Raw genomic sequence first — 21266 nt, 5'->3', positions numbered from 1 at the left:
AACACAAAAGTGCATCAGCAGAAATGGATACACATCCTCCACAAAGTGTAAGCTCAAGGTTATGTGATGCTACTCATGAGTCAGTTAACTCGGCCTTTAACATTCTCCCCTTTTTAGACAATCTGAAAAAAAGCCAATAGGAATCAATTTTATAGCTCAAAGCCAGAAAACAGACGAGTGCTCTTATGTGTAGTTCAAAAAACACACAGAGACCTGTAATGCCTTCCGACCTGCCACAGTATAGGATCGATGTCCCTGTGAGATAAACGATATGAATTTCCTTCCAGTTTCAGTGGTTCAATGGTCCAGAGAGAAAACGCAGTCCTCACTTTATGTCCAATTTCTCCAAACTGCATGGATGGTAATGAAACTGCCAGCTCCCAGATGGATCGCATTGCTCTGGGCTCTGCTGGACACAGTGACCTTGAGTCAAAATGGGGTCAGAACTACAGCTTCAAAACAACAGAAGATAAAGAGCATCCAGGAAACCCAAATCGGGGGTCGGTGATAAGAAATCATGGGATCAGAGAGTTGATGCTATTCTGAACGGCACACAGAATAGAGCCCCGGTGATATTTTAGGTCCCAAGCTGGTCTGGGTTGTTTCTCTTCAACATGAAACTGAATCAGCAATCCACTATATCTAACAATACTACAAACACAAAGACACTTAAAACTATGATATTCATAATGTTTAATACAAAATTAATAATGTAACTTCAATAATGTACAATACGATTTGATTCACACTATACACCTGTATACGATCACATTAGTATACAAAGACTGTAATCCCTTCCTGGGGCGCTAGTTACGTGTTGTCCGGTGAAGTTGATTAAAGTCACAGGTTTACTGATTAGATGGTGGAGGTGGGGGAGGAGGCGGGGGATGAAACATAAAGCCTTGATTTGCCCCTGGGGGCCAAGGGGGCATGCCCATGTGAAAGGGTGGAGGTCTTTGGAATGGTGGGTACATTGGGCCCTGGTAGGGATACATGTGTGGATCAGATGGAGGGAAAATGTAGTCAGGGGGTGGAAAGGGGGGATGAGCATGATGGTTACTATGGAAACCGCCACCACGATTGTGGTGCTGCCCACGTGGAGCGTTGCGGTTCTGTCGGGGCTTCCGGCGGGTCGGTTTTTGAGCGGGCCGGACTTTGTCTGATTCGTCGTCTGGTAAAGAGAACAAAAAGTGAAGAAATGGTTAACAACTGCTAAGAAACAAAAATGTAGTGTTCATCCACTTTATTTATCTACTTGATTTTAAGTTATATAAAAATATAGATTATTATTGTCCTAAATATCATTAAACCTATAAATAAAATCGCCCAAAAACTCTATTTTAAGGTTTCCTACTTGACCCACCTGTACCCGAATCGTTCTGCCGTCTCTTTTGATCTTTCAGCTTCTGTTTGGCCATTTTCTCCTGTTCATCATCACTATAATCTAGTGCCTACAAACACAAGAGTGAAAATTAATCAGCGGGGAGACTAAACTACTGCGACCAGACAACGAGATAACAGAATTATTTGGACAAGCGTTTCCACCACAACATTTAAGCCGATGGTGACCTAATTTTCCAAACAAGCCACATTCACCTCAGCAGGAGGTTCCTGGTCATTTTTCCAGGATGCATCCGATCCTTTGAGGCTAGTTTGAAAGGAAAAGGTGTAAATGTTTGCGGAAAAATACAACAGTGTTGACGATATTCAGAATTTCAATGCGAGTTCAACCCAACACTATGGGCACATCATTCGGATGAGGTACTTACTCTTTCAGTTTCTCGGTGAAGATGTAGCCGGTGAAATCTTTAATTTTGGGGGCAAAGTAAACAGGGTCTCGAATTTTGAGTTCTTTCTTGATGATATCTTCATTTGAGTTGAACCTCATAACGTAATAAGGTTGACAAACGGGTCCAAAAACTTCAAAAACCTGAGGGACAACAAATGGCCTCAGTCAAACACAATACACTAAGATTTTTTAATGTGGAAATGTAGGTGCTACTGACCTTGCCAACAGAGTTTCTGTTTTGACTGAATAACACACTGTCTTCATTAAGTGGTGGTGTGTTCTTGTATGCTTCCACAATAACTAAAATATGACAACTCGGTGTCAGTGTTTTGGCACAATTTCCTTTCATTCAATTTTATACATCAAGATCATTTAAATGATTAAACTTTTCAAAATGCAAAGACCAAACTCAAGTCCTCTGTGCATTATGTCTATCTTAGAGTGCAAAACATCTATTGTTGCTCTTCAAACATTTAAACCTGCTTGATGCATCGACATGCATATCATTATGGCACCATATGTTCTTACATACAGCCTTAAAGAGACAACTTTGAAGAAAAATACCTAGTTGCTCAACGATGCTTGATATCGTCCCAATGGGCTCCATCTCTGTATCGTCTGGAAGGCTTATGGTCAGATTCTCCACTTCAGGAAGGTCCTAAAACAAACACAACAAAATATGTCTACAAAAATCCCAATCTCTCAGAACAAACATACGAATATTCATTTATAAATTATCATCTGTCACCTTTAAAAGTAGCTCGTCTTGAGTTTTGATCGGCACAGGCATCTTCCCGCTAACCATGGCAACACCTTCATCATCATCATCTTCACCCCGATGCACCTTTAAAGGCTCAGAGGAGGAAGAGGACGTCGATGATGAGGACGAGGATGTGGAGGATGAAGAGTCCGAGTCACTGAGTCACATAAAAGACAACTCTTATAGAATGAAAACAAAACTTGCACTTGTAAACAAAACCACACTTTGAATTTCCACACATGGTACTAGTGTTATAGTTTTTAAACAGCCACAACCTAAATCAAATGGTGAGAAAGGGTGGTTTCGAAATAAAAGGGGTTAATTTAGAATAAAATTAATCAAATTACAATCAGAATCCGACCTGTCTGAGCGGTCATCATCCGAGCTGTTTCCTCTGTACTGCATGCTTAACATAGCCAAGGATCCTGTGCCAGTCTGTGGACTAACCACAGGTTCACACTTCATCTCTGCCGGACCAGATGTATTACGGATGAGGTGATCTTCTCTCGGTCCAGAATGACTACTGGTGCAGACATCTCCTGTCTTCTCATTGTGCGTACTGATGTGTTGAATTTCTGTTTGTCCAGACTGATGGCCACTCGTCTGTTCTGACTCAATATTTGTGCAATGATCTTCCTTTGGTTCAGACTGAGAACTGGCACTGTGAGGATCTCTGTGTTCAGGCACAATATTGGTGCACGGATTTTCTTTTAGTTCAGACAGACCACTGACACTGTGATCTCCTGTCAGTTCGGACTCGATATTGGTGCATTGATCTACATTTGGTTCAGACTGACTGATGGTGCAAGGCTCTCCAGGCATTGATTGGATAACGGGGCTCTGTAGATTAACGTTACCTGTTGGTTCAGACTGAGAATGTGGAGTTTCATCATCCACTTCCATTTTCTCAGATTTGGTCTCATCTTTATGCTGGAAAATATTGCATTCACATAATAAATGAAATAATCAAACATGAACAAATACGGCTATGGACTAAAGTGGACAACGCAAAGTTATCAGATTAGTTTTTGTTTGAAAAGACCAAGTGTGGTGCCGTAATGACGCTGTAATGATGCATAAACATGAAAAAAGAACATTTCCCGCATGTTTAAACAAAGAACAGTTTTTTATGATAAGCTAAATTAAGTTCGACCATTGCTTAATGTGTTTATGATGAGTGAAGATGTCGTTTGACGTTCTATTCTATAACGTCCTAAAAGTCACCCGAGTGTATAGACAGCACAAATAAAACACGTTAACGCGAAATTATCACTAGACGTTTAATATACTTTACCTTGCCATCATTAGCGCTCTCTATGTTTGTTTTCTCCATGTTGAGATTACCATGTGAGAACAACGTGAGGAAAGCGCCACAAACAAGATTTTACGTCACAACAACCGGAAACGCTACATTGTTTTCAAAGTAAAAGACCCGGTGCGGATCAATAGTGTTTTGAAAATATCTCTATTTGAGTGAGTTAAATAGTCGGACTGCTGATCCTTTAAAGTCAACAGACATCATCAACTAAAAACGTTCTGTAGTGTCGAAAAAAAATTCTCCTTCGAGCCGGATTCGAACCAGCGACCTAAGGATTTCAGCATTAAACCTCTACAGTCCTCCGCTCTACCAACTGAGCTATCGAAGGGATGTGCTTTACAAGTTCACATTGGAATTTGAAGGAAGCATTCGTAACTATCATTTATTTAATGTTGACTGACATAAAATGTTAGCTGAAGTTAACAATGATTGTTATTATTAGAAATCAGTTTATTACGATTACATAAATATCTTTGGAACTGTAAGGTTTGGATTCAGATTACTGAGTGTCTAATACCATCTTTCCATTGTATGACAGCCATACATTCACCGCTTCCATGTTATTAAACGTTAGTAATGTATTGTCATTAAGGTTTACACGTTACACGTTGAAGGAGGATGATTTGCCATCTAACGTTAACTGAAATAAAACCACAGAAGCATTGTGGAGAACTGAATAGAATAGTCTTATTTATTTATAAACCATTTACAAAGTAACAAATCAGCTCATCAGATAGGAAACAAACCGGTTTTAAATGATACATTGAATTTTAATATCACGCGGTCACCATGGCAACCCCGTGATTCTGAGTCCAGCTTTGATTCAGGACCGATCCTCTGACACAAAGCTTGTAAACACAGAACAAACTGCATCTTGTATAAGAACTCAAGAGTCGATCTATGAGACAACAACAAAATCAAGTGAATCACATCGAGGGCATCAGATTCAGTGTTTAGTAAACAGCAGCAGTAGTCATCATTATCATCATCTGTGTTTATACTACTACACATACACATGAGATCTTCAGTTTTGTGTGTGTGTGGGTGTGTTAAAAAACACACATCTTGTTTCGCTGTGGTTTGACAACTTTGTGTAAAATGAACATGTGAAAAAAAGATCTGCATAAAAGCCAAAACTGTCCGTACAACAGATATAAAACCTCATGCACATTGAGAAAAGAATAAAAAATGAACAGAAGGTGGGTGGGTCTGTTTAAAGTGTGCGTGTGTGTGTTTGCGTGTATCAAGCCCGGGACAGCAGCTCCTGCGCTCGGCTCTTCACCGCTGATGTGGCGTCCTGCAGGTAAATCCAGGTGATGTTTGTGAAAGTCTTCAGGTGATCTTGTAAGCAGAGGAACGTCACCTCGCCGCTACAAAGACATGAAAACTCATTACACAACCGCACAAAAGTTTCATTCATTTCACTGTGATATTGAAACTGTTGTGGTGTAAATGTGTGAAATACTGACTTGCAGGAGTCCTGTAAGCTTTTCCATGCGTTCTGTAACGCTGTAGACATATACTGCAGCGACGGGACTATAAACTGCTGATGAATGTACAGCAACAACTCCTTCACATATTCTATAAACTGAAACACACTGTCTGGAGTGTTCGCGATGATCTGAGGGAAGAACACAAGCACACACATGAACACAATACAATCACATCAATGCATTTGTTTTAGCTGCGTGTGACTCTCACCCATTCAATGAGCAGCGGCACGTTCTCCCGCAGCCACGCTAAAAGCTCAAAGCTCTTCTGTGCGATGAAGACGACAGCGATCTTTATCTTCTCCTGTACGTCTTCCAGCAGCGGCCCTACGGCCTCCACAGCACGAGAGTAATAATATGGCGTGTTCTCTGCCATCCAACTACAAAAACACACGTCATGTCACAACAACAGACGATCTGCTGCATGCGTAGGGTGGAAAGAGTTTCTTACCCGACACCCTGCTGACCGTAGAGAGAAGCTTTACTCCAGGCCTGCTGGGATACGGCTGTGACCCCTGTCCTCTCCAGGTATAGAGCTGTTGTAGAGTCTGCGAATGACCCCTGTGTTCTGATGTCATGTGCGACGAAGCCTACCACAAACACCAACATCATCATCAACACGCGCCACCACGGGAAACCTCGACCTCGCATCTTTAACTGCAGAGACTGGAGAGAGAGAGAGAGAGAGAGAGAGAGAGAGAGAAGAAATGATAGCTTGTTCAGACATTAAGCTTAAAAAAATGAAGAAATAAATGAGAGCACCGAGTGGGTGGGGCAACAGTGTGTCTCACCTGACAGAGCGAGCTGCAGTCCCGGATCTCTGGTGTCTTTGTGTTTGTCTGAAGCTCTTCGTTCGTCACTCTGAAGGACTGAATTGTATCCTGAAGTTTTTTTCTCAACTACACTCCAAACAAAAAACAAACTACAGATGAGCAGAGGAAGAGAATCTGATTTCACGCTTTTGTGTGTACGAGACGGTTTCTTACCTTCGGTGAAAGTGTTTTCCACGACTTCAACAGATGATCCAACAACAAACTGAACAGAGAGGCAAGATGTGTTAGACATCAAGCTGAAATAGTTAGAGTAAATCTGTGAGGGTGATTATGTGAAAGGTTAAAGGTCACCTGGACTGGGGCAGATGTTTGGTGTATAACTGCCTCCACACACTCAAACTCTGGTTGTCTACAGAAAGACACTCTACCAGACTGTTGAGAAGCTGTAGTGCACACACAGAAACACATTAACACATCACCTCTCATCATCAGAGCAGTGTGTGTGTGCGTGTGTGTGCGTGTGTGTGGGTGTGTGTGCGCGGACACGATACCTCTGCCTTCATGGCATCGGGGCAGTTTGCCGTAGCTCGGGAGAGGAACGAGGGGAAATACGTGTGAAGAGTCGATTCGGGTTTCGCTCCGAATGCCAGAACCTTTAGTCGTGGGTACAGTCGACACAACTGCTCCTGAAGACTGTACATAGAACCACAGAAATCACAGTCACACATAAAAAGCATCTCATCGGAGTCTGGACATCACCGACCGACCGTTACCTTGGAGATAGGGCGTTTTTGGGCATGTAAGCGAAGTCCAGAAGAGGAAAGAATTCCTTTGGTCCAATGATCCCGAATCCTTTTGTCAGGTTGGCATGGAGACTGAAACGTGAAGTTTAAATCATCTGAGATTTGAGCAGTTTAGTAGTATTAATATTGAGACGTTCACACAAACTTACGTGAGGAGTCGCTCCAGATAAGCGATGGCGTATGCGGACAGTGACTTGACCCCAAGGACGGGAAGCATGATGCTCAACCAAACTACAAACCAAAAACAAACAATCATAAACAACTCACAAAATATAACGCGAGAACAAATAACCCAATGGCGTCAAAGAAAACTATTTTTTTACATTTTGTGGATTCGTTAAAAAGTACAAAACATCTATAAGTTTGATCCATTCTCTAAATCCTTGTTGAATATAGAAGACCTGAAAACAGCTTCAGTCATCATCAGTTATCATGAAGAAACGAGAGTAAAGTTGATATATCTGTCCTGTGGGAGTTTGAAACTACACGGCTGGCATTTAGCAGAACATTCACACGCAGGACTTCTCAACTTCATTTCTCAACTCTTTCGCCTTTCCTCTCATTACAATCTCACTCGCTGACCTTTAATGCCCTGACTGAGGTCGTAGAAGCCCGCTTGTCCCAGAGCCCACATGATGGTCAGACATTTGACCGGCCGGCTCTGATGCGACCGCAGGAGCTCCAGATGCTGTGCGGAGAACACACACAGGTCCAAGGTCAAACATCAATATTACTTATGAATGCAGGAATTTATATCTGAAGAGTGAGGGACTCACCTCCGTCAGATTCAGCGTGGCTATTTTAGGTTTGTCCTGCATGAGGGCTTGAATACACATCCTGTAGCCGTGCAGAGGTTCAGCTGCTGAAGCAGAACACAAATCATGAGAAAGGACACAAAACCGCAAATCCGAGTGCTTTAGGTATGCGTCTCACCTGGCTGTCTCTCCTGCTCTCTCAACATGGTGTACACACAGTGGTCAAAGAATTCTGCCAGTGAGTCAGCACATTTACTCATCAGGTTTTTAATTATGGCCTTTAACTCCTTACCAGCAAGGCAGTATGGGTAATCTGGACACGAAAACACAGTCAGAATGATTTCAAAGCCATTTTCTGCGAACCCAACATTCCTGCAGCTCAAAGTCAAAGAAAAACACTAACCATGTGAGTAGCTGCTGAGCAAGGGGTCCGTGTCTGGTGCTTGAAGTTTATGATTCAGATATCCAGCAAGATCTTTCATCCAGATGGACGGATTGTCAGGAAAGACATTTTGACTTCTCTCCACCTGCTGCTTCCACTCTACAATGTCCAGCTGAAAGAAACACACACACACAGAGAGACAACAGCGTTAGAATCAAACTCACAATTTTTTACTTTTAGAGTTATCCTCACACAACGCTATCCTCTGACTTCAGAAGATATTTAGAATAAAGAACAATGATACAATATTTCTGGGACTTTTCAATTTCCAAATGATGTTTAGTTTCAGTGAATATTTACTTTCCCACAAAAACAGCCACAAGATCTTTCTGTTTGTGTTTGTACTCACAGCTTTAACAGCCTCTTCCAGTGTTTTGTATTGTGTCTGGCTTGAGCTTCCGCTGACAGGAGATTTCTTTGTCTGTTTCGGCACGTTGGGTTTCTTCTGCTGGGTTTCAGCGGCCGGAGGAACCTGCTCCTTATTTTGTTTCTTCGCCATCTTCTCAAAGCCGTCATAGATGGTCTCAGAAATCATGGCTGCAAACACACATAAAATCGTCAAAACTCCAGAGAATGACACAAGAGAAGAGGAGACAGAAGAATACTCTCTGAACAGTGAGAGAGCAAGAGTCTTTCACAACTGAATGAAATAACCCACGACAGTCCTGGTGACCAGATGGACAGATTTTGCAACTCCTTACGCCTCTTAAGTTCCGTTGAGTGAGTTTAAGCTGGGTTTTGAAATGCAAAAGCACAGATTTTCTTCATAATCGGCTGAATTTAAATACTTCAACACAACTCCACCCCTTCATCGAAAAAAAACAGGCCAAACCTCCAAAGATTCAGTGTGAAACATATTTGTAAATCTGTCCAGTTCATACTAGATCACAAACTCATCATGACGTGTACAGCTCAGAAGTTGATTTCTTACAACTAATGCAAAGATGGTATCAAATGGTATTACCATGGAACTTTTAAAATAAATAATGCGCATATATGTTAACGTTACGTTTCATGATACTCACGTTAAATATAAATAACTAATGTCATGGTAATAACGTACAGGTCTAAATGGGTAGTAATATAGCCATACATTATGCATGCATTACTGATGTGTTTCTGTCCAAGTTGTAAATTGTGTTCTAAAATAACATCAGATAAGTGTACAGTTCATAGCTCTGTGTGTGTTGTGTTTCTCACGGCTTTTGTCGTTGAGTGACAGATTGGCCTCTCTCAACGCTTTCCTGACGGCATTCTTCTCCTGCTGTTGAGGTTTACTGCTACTGTTACTCGACTTTTTCCCTTTTTTCACCACCTCCCATTTGCCCGCAGCCGAGGCCATGATCGCAGTCTAAAACAAATGAATGATGATAAACGATCGACAGCTTTAATCGGTTTACACAAACCGCTTTTAATGCCACGTCTGATTTCTGCTAGCGCAGCTGCTTTACGTTCCAGCACGTCCACTCTGCGCTGCCTCGGCGCACTTCCGGTTAGACCGACTGGAACAAATAAAATTTGCTGTGTGGTGTTAACTTATTCCGTTGAATATAATTGTATTAAATACTACGGTAAATGTTACAACAAAACGTTTAAAACTATACAAGTATACGTTTTAATAAACTTCGCATTGCAACGAACATGCTAGCTATGTGGCTTTATGTTTTGAGAGAAAACCTATCTAACCAATCAAACACGCCCTGGCCATCACGTGACTCATAGTTGTCTCTCACAGGAAGTTACATACGATGGCTGTCCTTTCCTCGTTTTAAAGAATGTCTATGCTAACGCGCGTTCATGCGCATGTATTTCTTTTTAATCTTGTGTGTTTTCGGAAATGTACTTTTTGGTCTCGTTTTTTTTCAAAGAAAACTTCAGTTAAGTTGTATTTAATTATTCTTATTATGCATTAAAGTTGACACCACGACTTTTTATATGTTGCGAGTTTTTATACATAAATTATTATATATTGTTATATAACATATTGTTTCGCTATTTAATTGTATAATATCATATAATCAGCTAACTAACACATTTACGTTGTTACGACGTACCTGGACCGAACAGTCACGTTGTTAAAATCGTTTTTTTATTTAATTGAAAAAATTCTCATTCCTCACATGGAGGAATAAATTAATTTGTGATTTGATCCGTGCGTTAAAGATTCAATTTTATGCGTAATTGGGGGAATTCTCTATTCAAATACGTACAAAGCACAGTATAACAATTAATAAAACTCAACACAGCACTGTACATCACAATAAGAAGTTTTTTTCTTTAGATACTGAAGTAAATGGCAGAACCAATCAAATACTTTAACTCCATATAGAAGATATTTATTGAAAGAGATGAATAAACATTACATTTACACTTTTTAGAAACAATGATGCGAGCGCGCGCCTCTTTGCAGAACAGAGAAGCTTGCTGGAGACGCACGCACATATTAGACGCGCACACTAAATAATTAGAAACGCAGTTTTAATTGTGGTATCAAATTAAAATCCTGTTGCTGTCAGATGTCTGATTTACAGCATTCATCTTGACATTATAACAGATTTTATTCTAATCATACATTTTCCATATAATGACATAATAATAGAAATGACAGATTCATTAATCAAATGACCAGTGACCTGTTTGTCACGTCGCTACAACGTTCTCCGTGGGATTAATGCAGCCTTCACGTGCTCTCGGAATTATAGGAACCTTTTGTTTCCGAGGTACAAATTGCACATGAACGTCCTCTGCTGTCCCGTTTCCCACTGGGAATGGTTGGGCCTTACACAATCAACATGGCGGAAGTGAGTAGGATTTCTGCTGTGACAGATATGATTCATTAGTTTTACCGCAACAGTTTAAATTGCCTTGTCGTGTCGAGTAATTATACATGAATAACCATTTGAAGCATGCTGCCTGTTAATAAACTGCAAAAATAGCATGTATTTCACCAATATTCCAGAATAAAACTAGGAAGTCCGGTAGATAACTATTACCATATAATATATTCAGAAAACACACGCACGCATGAATCTGGCGTGCTACATTCCTTCCGACATAAAGGAGCTGACATGGGAATAATCACGACATGGGAATAATACAATTTCCGAGAGCACGTGACGTTATTTGAGGACGTGGCTAGGAGGTTTCTGGAACGTTAGCAAAAATTCCAAGAATTGGAGCGTTGCCAATATTTCTCAGTACGTGATGACAACGTAATGTAAACGTGACCAAATGAAGACGACCTGGCGACGGCGTCAGAACGAATGTGTTTGCTGGGATCCCCTTACTCGTTGAAAAATAAACCAATACCATACCAGACCGATGATAAAATACAAGATGAAAATACATCAAATATTATTTATTTTAAATATATATGATGATGTAAAATTGTCAAACATTATTTTCCTCTAAAAAGTAAAACTACACCGCAAAAGTGAGATACATTAGGGCATTTTTGCACAATTTAATTCGTAAAAACGGCTTAAAGCACATTGTTTAAAATGATTCATTATGCTCAGGGTTTATATTCATATTGACGTACAGTGCAAATGAACACACAAACCATTAATTCCCCGCAGACATTTTTATTTTACATAGTAAAACTCCAAATGGATGAATGTCTGTGTGGTTGCCATGGCAACAGTTGCTGTGACATATGGAGGACAAAACCTGCAAATATGATAAATAAATAAGTGTGGAAATAAATACATAAATATGTGTATAAATGAAGTAGGGATTGTCTATTTTTCAAAATTGTGAGGTATGAAACAACTTCTGAAATGACGGGGAAATGTAGGGCTGGACGACAACTGATTTGGTTGTTAAAAGGTAAAAGATTTCAACACCAAGAAATTGGCAGCAGAGTGACAGTTTAGGGGGAGGAGTTAACGGATGCTCCGAGGAAGCCGTCTAACATACGACGGATCATTTTTAGATTTTAACTTTAGATTATGAGGGCACTTGAACTTTAGAAAGGGACTGACCTACATTGCTAAACTATTTACAGTAAATGCGCTGCAATATTTCAATATTTAATAAAAAATATTGGCAAAGTAACTTTTTATTTCACTGGGACTTTAACGATTAGGCTCCTAACACATTTAAAAATATGTATATGTATTTTAACATCAGTATGTGTATTTATAAACATTTATGTAATTCTTTCAGCATTTTTTACTTATTATTTTAGCAGTTTTAATCCTCCATAGTGACAGCAGATGTGGGTGACAGGGGTGAAAGTGTAAATGACACAGATCCTGTCAATCAAAACGAACCTGCATAACATTTTATTCTGTGCAACAAAAGAAAATATTAAAAAGAAAACAATGAAATGATAAATTAAAATTTAGCAGCTATAGAAAACTCTTGTTTTATACTTTCAGTCTTTTTCATCACATTACTTGACTTAATCGATGCTAGTTGTTCTCTTTCCTTCGTAAATAAATAAAACTCCACACCACACCAGCACTATTGCTAATGATTTACCGGCAATTACAAAGAAACACATCTCCACACACACACACTTATGATAAAATGATAAAATTGAATTAAGTTTAGTATTTTGGAATAGACAAGGAACCTGTATTCAATTTGTGAAAAGAGTTTTGATTTGCACTGCTACAAAACGAGCCCACATTAAATACTGTTAAAAATTAAGTAAATCTAAGCGTTGGCTACATTAACACTACAACAGAACAGGCGCGTGTTTGCGTGTGTGTGTGCGTGCGTGTGTAGATATACACTGACTCAGACCTGTTCATCATCCTGGCTCCGGAAGTAAATTGAAATGTGAGACTGAATGTTTATGGGTCAGTGCTGGAGTGGCTTGAAAACCATCCTTAAACCCTACAGCCAATAAAACTTCAATCTCTGCACACGACTGCAGTGTCACTCTCAAAACTCACACATCACGTATGCGTAAACACACCTATAACCAATCCATTAGCACATTAGACCACACCTCTAGTGTCTTCTGGTTTGAGATTGGGGACAATTGGGAAGAATAGAGGGAGGAAAAAGAGAGATGGTGTGGTCGGGCCGAAAGGATAAAGACATGAATGAGATGAGAGAGAGTCGCGTGAGTTGATCAATATTCATCTTGGTCTTGTGGCGGTTCATCGATATCTTCATCTTCCGGAGGCGCAAAACCATCCTGAAAAAACACAGACGCTAAATAAACCTTCAGTTTATGAGGATTTGAATGAAGACAGTGTGTGTGTGTGTGTGTGTTCACCTCTGTAGCGTAGAGGACGTCCATGATTTTGGAGAGGATGGTGCTACTGTCGCTCTTGTGTTCCTGACAGATCAGCTCGATGTCTCTGAGCTTGCTGAAGTAGAAATCTCGTTCTTTCTCCAAACCGTCAACAGTCAACTTCAGGTCCATCAACTACACACAGACAGAATAAAACTTCTTGCTATATTTGACTCTGGTGGACACTTTGGAGAAAACATTGACTGACAAGTTAACACAGAATTGACAAGATATGCGTGTACCTGCTGGCTAAGTTCCTTGATCTCAGCATCACCGCTTCCGTTACGTGACATTGGCATGTTCCGTCTCATGGCGGTCGAGGGGGTGGAGCTGATGACACGCGGGGGTGGGGGCATGCTTTTGGGTCCTGTTGGTGATGTCCGCTGGGGCCCTGCATTATATTCAATTCATCAGCCAATCACAATACACGGACTCACACATTTACCAATACTATGTGGGCCGGCCATGACACAAACTCTCAAGTCTACAACCCTGGAGCCAAACCAATCTCAAGACAAACCAGAAGCCGAGTGTAAACCACACACAGACACACAGGGCATGCGTGTATGTGTGTTACCTGCCATTCTGTAGGGGTTCTTGGGTTTGTGGAAAATGACCTCACCTGCGTTGGGTGGAGGTGTGGCATCATGACCCTGTCGGACCAGCACGGGGTCGTACTCCTTCCCGTCGTAGTTTGCCTCAAAGAACTTCTTAAACCACTGAAGAAACTCAAAGTTGTCCTGAAACCTTCCCTTGACCAGCCTCTCTACAGGAATGATCTACACCAGAGACACAGACATGAAGTCCAATGTCTTGTTCACTCAGAAATAAAACAGGTTGTAGGCAGATTTCCGTCTCACCTTGTCCACGTTTATTCTCTTGAACGCCCCCTGCAGGACTTTGAAGTTGTTGATGTACTCGTGCTCCAGTTTTGCTTGGAACCTCACCTTCTTCAGCAGAATACAACCGGGAAACAACATGTCCATGAACTGACAGTACGCCCCACCTGACAGAGACCACAGCCAATCAGCACACAGAACACAGTTTCCTGTTATGTGTGTGTGTGTGTGCGCTTGTCATAATGTACCTGAGCAGAGCTGCTCTATCTTGGTGTAGGAGAGCTGAAGGGAGTCGTTGACCCAGGCGAGCATGTCATGTCTGCTCAGGTTCTCATTGGTCATAGATGTTGAGTAAACGTTCACCGCCATCACCTAACTGAACACATACACACTGAATCAGTCCTACAAAAAAACACACAGAACAAACAAACACAACATACAGCATCACACGTCATGGGAATTCAACACACAGAGAGATAAACGTGTGCCTGCACATGTGCTCACTTTAAGCTCATTACTGGAGTCTCAAAACAGTTAAGATCAAACAAAGTGACTGATGTCACGTCTGTCTGTCTGTCTCTCTCACCTTTGACCCAACTTAGACACTGCCACATGACATCAACGTGTGTGTGTTTCAGTTTCTGTGTCTCTAGGGTAATAAAGTTACATCACATTCTACTGCCATTTATCATACCGTCTCCTTTATACCCCTGTGTTCTCTCACGCTCACCTTCAGTAGGTGGACGTTACTGTAGTACACTGATTATCCTCTGGTTTACAGCTCTCAACAGACCAGCGTCCTACAAATCAAACACACAGAAAAAACACACACTGAGAAAAACACAAACTCACTAGTGGCCAGAGAGAGACAATAAGTGGAAATCCAAGCCCTTTTCAGCTCAACAGTAACAGAGAAAATGAGCTCAAACCGTGACGTTATTCACATACAGATAGTCCGATGTTCCACGTTTTCCAGACATTTACATTTAGCTGGTTATTCAGTAACGTTAGCTGTGTTTATGGGTGTATCACAGGCACTGATCACACTGACACAAAACATATTGTTCTTGTTTAAATGCTGTCCTCAACAGAGATGACATTTTCTGCACATCCCAGTTTCTACTGAATGTAGGGAATGTGTCTGATGGAAATATTCAACATTCTTTCATCTGTGTGCGTAGTAACTTTGTCACTCTGCAAACTCAACGCGATTAAATCAGAATTACAATCCATGTGCATGAAATGTGGATTTATGTTAAAAACATTGCATAGTTTGTCTTAAATACTTGTTTATTTGTATGTTTCATTGTGTATATGTTAAGTCGATCTGAAGCGTTGCAATAGCGTTTGTTTCAGTGCCATGTTTTGAAAGAAAGCGTCTGTTCACATGATGCGCAACAGCGATCAGTACATAACCGTGCAGACTGCGCACTCACACCGTGACAAAAATGCATCGAATCATTAATAAAAGTGTCGTTATTGTGATCGTTAATGTGATTTAAAGCCCAACAAATGAGATAATGCGCGTGCGGGTGTGTCGGGCCTCCGCGGTCTCTCCTCGCTAGAATAACATCTAAGGACGCATTTAAAGTGCTTAATGGGCGTCGCGCTTTGTTCTAAATAACCCACAAAGGGGCAGAAGAGGTTGTTTTACTCACGGTCGTGGTAAATCGGTCCCCTCTGGTGTTTGCTGTAACGGTGCGCAGTCTCTCTCGTATCTGAAGCGTCTCTAGAAACGCAGTTTCCACCAGTTTGCACCAGAGCTGTTGAGGAAGAGAGTTACGACACTCGCCGTGTGGTCACGTGGAGCACTCAATAGAGAATGTTCGGGAAAATTCCCTGATTCTTTCACTTTCGGTTTCGCCGTATATCATACAAACCAAGTAACTGTATTTATCAAAACAATAACAGTAGTGGAGTATGATCATCCCCAGATGGCAACACAACATGGGCGTGAAGTCAGCTTCACATTCTCTGTGAGCTATTTTCCACCATCGTGCCGAATCGTTCTCGTTGCTTAATCGTTCCACTCCGTGCCGATCCGTGCCAGCCGGTACGTATGTGGTTTCATTTTTCACCGCAGGCCAGCTGAACATTTTGAAACCATTTTTAACGCGCTGCCTTCGTAACACAAGAGACTGAACTGTGCTGTGAACATATTTTAATGGATTTCCGCGGGACAGATAACACCAACTGTATTTGCATAAATTTAGCTTACTTTAGCATATTGTACACTGATAACAAGGTCGACTACATTTAAAGCAGCATTTTATCTTGTGAGTAATATGACTGTAAGATCGCTCTTTGTGATTGTGTAACGTTTGATTTCATACGCAAATTGAGAAACGGCCAGTGTCTACGTGAGTGCCGTAACTCTGTTTTTCAACGGCTCTGGTTTCCACCAGTCACTGGCGACAGAGCGTGTGCGTGAAAGCATTGCACGTCTACATAATAAAAGAACCGGAAGTGTGGACGCGCAGTGATTCTGTCTAGTATGCACATTTATTATAATGGATATTTAATGCTTTAAAGCTCTCCATTTTGTTTTGCGTCTAAGGAGTATATTTTTTTCTTAGTATCAGAAACAAAGACTAAAGAAGCTTAATAATGCACTTTTTTTTAACGTCAAGTATTTTTAATATATATTACATGTAAAATTATATAATACAAAAATATGCGTCACACACGTGAGGACATTTATAAACAACATTTATAATAATTTTGTTAATTTACAATTTAACTGTTATCTTTGCAAACGAAATAGTGTAAAATTGAAGTTTCAGAAAAATATTTTTTTGTTTGATTGAATGATTATATTTTCACTCTGATACTATTGTCTGTATTGCTATATTTTTGCACTTAAAGGTTTTTTTAATTCAGGGGTCAAAGGGATAGAAAATTTACATTACTGAAAAGAATAGATAGAAACAGTTTCTTTTGTGATTACAAACCGATTTAGAAAGTTATTAAAAAGCAAGAGGTATCACGTAAATTCTTCATTTAAAAACAGCAACAAAAGCCCTAAAGCTCATGCATGGACTGAACACACATACCAAAAATAATAACAGCCAATAAGCACACGGTATTTCAATTAAAGAGGACTCCAGCATCACAAAAACCTGTACAGAGCAATAAACTCTCATGGCATGACTGTGTAAGAGGAAGAGAAGATCATTAAAGAGAGAATCACATCATCTGTGTCTTTACTGTTAGTGCTTCAAGTAGAATGTAAGTCAAATTAACCACACTACTAACTTATCCATTAACATCCTGACAACTAGGAGACTGACACATCAGATGTTACTTTTACTACACAGGCAACACAATTTTGCCAGATACTATATAAATATTGCCTATGTATGTCAAATACAGATAAACGCAGACAGCATTTAAATGTGATGTGACTCACAGCATGTGAGATCATGTGTGTTTTAGGAAGGTAACACCCTTAAAAAAAACACAACACACACGTTGTTTGCATGCACTGATTGACCTGATGTGCATGTATGATGTGTGTATCTGAATAACAAACTATAAAATGGATTTTACATTTGTGATCTCATTCAATAACATTTTGTTGTGTTTATTTCTCTTTTGGCAACATCATGAATTATAAACACTGACGCTGAATGTCTTCTTTCAGTTATTTAGGATTTCATTGATCAAAAGCAAAAGGGCACTTTTAGATACAAATGTTGTTTTGTTAAGATATTAAATTGCCAATGTACAGTTTTGTCTGTAAAACACATTTTTAGCCTTTCAGCATAAATGTTTAGATTAAAATCTTTAAGATCATTGGAAACTTACATTAACTGTCACTTGGCACAGTTCAGTTCAGTTATGGAAAAATGGCACTCTGATTATTTCTAATCCTGGAACAGTGCTGTGACTTAATCCAGTTCTTCCATAACTAACAAACATCATATAAGAGACCTGTGAGAATGGGTCAGTCTGGGGTTTCCACGGTTACCAGATACAACTGGAGCGTCCACCAGGTGGAGCCAGGATTCTAGCAGAGGACCGCTTAGGAAGGTGGTCATCAACTTGAGTGCCTGCAGAGAAAAAAAACCTTATTAGACATTAATCTCATTATATCACATATATAGGGAGAATAATGACAGACGTATATAATGCGAATATAAAATAAATGTACAGATTCAATTCCTGAAAGTCTTGGACAGTAAGTTTGAAAACCTATTAAAAAAAGTATGAAGCATGCAGAGGATGTTATGAAGTATGTATCTGAACACACACCTGACAGACTAAAGCTGGACTCGTGCAGGTCTCGAATGCCTCCAGGTCTAGTTGTCACTCGTATGGGTACGTCACCCTCAGAGGGGGCAGAGTCTTTCCTGCCAGCGTTGGCTACCGCGGCAACATCACCCGAGTAAGGAGCCCGATCCACCATGCGCAGGTCCTGAGTCTAGCACAAAACATGTGTCAAAAAGTTCGAAAAATGTCACGTTTCACAACTAAAACAGCGAGCGTCATGGCCTTCTGGTCACTCATACTGGATACGTTCACCAGATACACTGGACAATGAGTCTGCAGAAAACAACAACATGTGAGACACACAAACACGCACAGAAACATAGACATACACACACACACACACACTCATCAGATCATCTGTTCTGAAAATATCACATTATCAGTTTTTCAATATAAGTGCTTTATTGACATAAAAATTAAATTTGTATTTCAAAAGAAAATTGCAGTAGTGCAAGTACTGCAAAAATATAAAAACAGAGCTAAAATACATTGTAAACAAAGGTTGACAGGTTAGCAAAGTATACATTTAAGTTACAGAATACAGTAATATAGGTTATATACACATCTCTCTCTCTCTCTCTCTCTCTCTCTCTCTCTCACCTCCTCTGGTTGACTGATTTCCATACCCTCAGGTCCTCAGATCTAAAGCCTCTTTTGCCCCCTACACACACACACACAAACACACAGAATTAACACATTATTCAAGAATCATTTCACTTCAAGCAGCTATAAAAATGACAACATATTTATGTGTGTGTGTGGGCGTTTGTTTGTGTGTGCGTTTCTGTGTCCTTGTGTCATTTGTGTGTGTGTGCATGCGTTAGTGTGTGTTGTCTGACCTCCTGCACAAGTTCTCTGTTCTCAGCGTGGACACGAGCGACAGCTCCGATGTCTTTACAGGTGTTCATCACCTGATAGAGCTCACAGTCCTTCAGCATCATGGTGTCTTTATAAGCCATGAACGTCTGAAAAGAGTTGACACCTTTCTCTCCCACTAACACCTGCATTTCTCTATGCACCTGAACAGCAAACATCACAACACTCAAAGTACACATTACTGCTCACTTTGTACAACTGTACTCATGCAGTGTAGTGTGGTTGAGTACGGGTTCTCGTACCCTCAGCCCCCACCAGGTGACGCCTATGTCCAGAGAATAATCACAGCAGACTTTGACACTTCTCAAAGGCCTCCAGCAGGACGAGTCTCTCTCTGGAAGAACATGAGCCATCACCATAGTGGTCAACAACGCCGCCTGCAGGACGACACACGTCAGAGCATGTGCCATGATGTTTATATGACAACATGTGAAAAACAACGATGACATATACAGTATTGAAACAAACATACATACAGTGCATTGTACTTAAATACTTAACTTTTAATCTCTCTCGCTCTCTTTCACACACACAGATCTCACAGCAGGTCACTCTGGTTGTGTTGAATAACAACGTGAGTGGAATATAAATGTTTGTGTGAAGAGAGGAAGCAAATGTTTATAAAGGCATTCACTGAGAACTGTTGCATCATCCACCAGAATGAAATCACGTAGAAGAGTCAGAGTCACATGATTTGTGTCTATAAATGCTGCAAGATTTTTTTAAGTCAAAGATGTTTTCGGAACATTGACCCTCGGTATGAGGAACAGCCAGACAGGTTCCCTGCTGTCAATCAAACTGATCAGATGTGATGATGTCATTGTCTGTTTGTCCTCATATCCCAATTTCTGTGACATCACAGGCTTAAACACATATAGCGATGCCAACCACTACTATGGTAACACAGTTACTATAGAAACTAGATGGTCAGCACAGTTGAGTTTAACAGAGTGAGAGAGAAAAGAGAAGAGAGTGTATGTGTGTGTGGTCACATACGCTACATCCATTACTGTCTGACACATCTGATTATTATTTGGGTTCACACGGACCAAACTCTGAACTCTGTTTCAAGGGGACTCAGGAATGTTCCTATCAGCTGCTGTGTGTGTTTAATCTCAATTATTCCACATCAGCTGTTGTTTCTGTGTGTCATGTGACACAGCATTTGTGCACACGCGTGTGTATTTGTCATAACGTGCTGTATTAAACATGCTTCAGTCTCACTTTAGTGCCAGTGTAGAAGTCGTCTTGCGTGCTGGCGTTCATGAACGTCTGCTGCAGGTGAACGGTGGTGTAGGTCCCGCCCGGCATCACCAGTTTACCTGAAGCGTCAATCACCTTAGCCCCGCCCGGAATCATCAGGTCACGCCCCACCTGCTGGATGACACCGCCTAGATGTAGACGTCCTCCTCCTGCATGACATCATCGTTAACGACACGCCCACCTTTAATTAGAATCCTCATCGAGCTGGAACCCGCAGCCATTAAACTGCACAGAGAGAGAGAGAGAGACACCGGGGTTATGTTCATAAGGTTTATAAGACAAGAAAAGTTGTTTTCGTTTTTCCTTTACCTTATGATAGCACTTTTAAACCAACTTGAAGTGTTTTCCATAAAGGTTTCACTGAAGCTGTTCCATTATTCAATGGGTAAAGGAAAGACACACACACACACTTAAAGGGATAGTCCAACCAAAAATGAAAATTCTGACATCATTTAATCTTTCTCAAGATGTTTCATACCTGTATAAATGACTTTGTTCTGTTGAACACAGAGAAAGATATTTGTAGGAATGGTAGCAATTTTCAGTTCTGGGACATCATTCCCTACCATATTAGAAACAATTATTGTATATTTTCTGTTGAACACAAAATTCAATATTTTGAAGAAATAAGGAAA

At 40.5% G+C, this 21266-nt stretch overlaps 4 protein-coding genes and 1 non-coding gene across 8 annotated transcripts; all 5 read right to left on the bottom strand.

The window, feature by feature from the left end:
• Positions 1–676: 676 nt before the first annotated feature.
• Positions 677–3970, bottom strand: naf1 (nuclear assembly factor 1 homolog (S. cerevisiae)). Its single transcript, XM_056748450.1, has 9 exons — positions 3844–3970; positions 2911–3479; positions 2538–2706; positions 2354–2447; positions 2007–2089; positions 1770–1930; positions 1597–1648; positions 1364–1451; positions 677–1171 (listed from the first exon to the last, which is right to left on the bottom strand). Exons 1-9 carry the CDS (start codon positions 3880–3882, stop codon positions 849–851), a joined length of 1578 nt encoding a protein of 525 aa, XP_056604428.1. The 5' UTR covers positions 3883–3970; the 3' UTR covers positions 677–848.
• Positions 3971–4107: 137 nt separating this feature from the next.
• trnay-gua (transfer RNA tyrosine (anticodon GUA)) lies at positions 4108–4195 on the bottom strand. The gene is given in 2 exon segments: positions 4108–4143; positions 4159–4195. It is a non-coding gene; the product is annotated as a tRNA-Tyr (tRNA).
• Positions 4196–4540: 345 nt separating this feature from the next.
• On the bottom strand, positions 4541–9794 carry tmem214 (transmembrane protein 214). 2 transcript variants are annotated; one of them, XM_056749365.1, is made up of 16 exons: positions 9331–9794; positions 8480–8667; positions 8092–8242; positions 7867–8001; positions 7710–7795; positions 7516–7621; positions 7083–7164; positions 6904–7005; positions 6682–6823; positions 6482–6573; positions 6344–6392; positions 6149–6256; positions 5809–6023; positions 5569–5737; positions 5337–5488; positions 4541–5237 (listed from the first exon to the last, which is right to left on the bottom strand). In XM_056749365.1, exons 1-16 carry the CDS (start codon positions 9470–9472, stop codon positions 5111–5113), a joined length of 2046 nt encoding a protein of 681 aa, XP_056605343.1. In that variant the 5' UTR covers positions 9473–9794; the 3' UTR covers positions 4541–5110. The 2 variants fall into 2 exon arrangements, with proteins under 2 accessions (XP_056605343.1, XP_056605344.1); XM_056749366.1 differs by having other exon boundaries at positions 7710–7792.
• Positions 9795–11698: 1904 nt separating this feature from the next.
• mapre3b (microtubule-associated protein, RP/EB family, member 3b) lies at positions 11699–16607 on the bottom strand. 3 transcript variants are annotated; one of them, XM_056748549.1, is made up of 8 exons: positions 15879–16607; positions 14951–15020; positions 14469–14622; positions 14242–14387; positions 14004–14160; positions 13624–13772; positions 13364–13516; positions 11699–13282 (listed from the first exon to the last, which is right to left on the bottom strand). In XM_056748549.1, the coding sequence occupies exons 3-8, from the start codon at positions 14587–14589 to the stop codon at positions 13217–13219; spliced, it is 792 nt and encodes a 263-aa protein (XP_056604527.1). In that variant the 5' UTR covers positions 14590–14622; positions 14951–15020; positions 15879–16607; the 3' UTR covers positions 11699–13216. The 3 variants fall into 3 exon arrangements, with proteins under 3 accessions (XP_056604527.1, XP_056604528.1, XP_056604526.1); XM_056748550.1 differs by having other exon boundaries at positions 14469–14592; positions 15879–16605; XM_056748548.1 differs by having other exon boundaries at positions 14469–14596; positions 15879–16600.
• A 1579-nt stretch (positions 16608–18186) lies between these two features.
• On the bottom strand, positions 18187–20852 carry dpysl5b (dihydropyrimidinase like 5b). The gene is given in 9 exon segments (XM_056749013.1): positions 18187–18272; positions 18475–18643; positions 18691–18765; positions 19093–19129; positions 19131–19153; positions 19332–19511; positions 19611–19745; positions 20593–20762; positions 20765–20852. Coding segments are annotated over 9 exon segments (963 nt in total).
• Between the last annotated feature and the right edge of the window lie 414 nt (positions 20853–21266).

Source organism: Triplophysa dalaica, chromosome 5 (assembly GCF_015846415.1).
Source record: "Triplophysa dalaica isolate WHDGS20190420 chromosome 5, ASM1584641v1, whole genome shotgun sequence".
In the NCBI taxonomy this organism is placed as follows: domain Eukaryota; kingdom Metazoa; phylum Chordata; class Actinopteri; order Cypriniformes; family Nemacheilidae; genus Triplophysa; species Triplophysa dalaica.
This window is presented reverse-complemented; position numbering and strand designations above follow the sequence as displayed.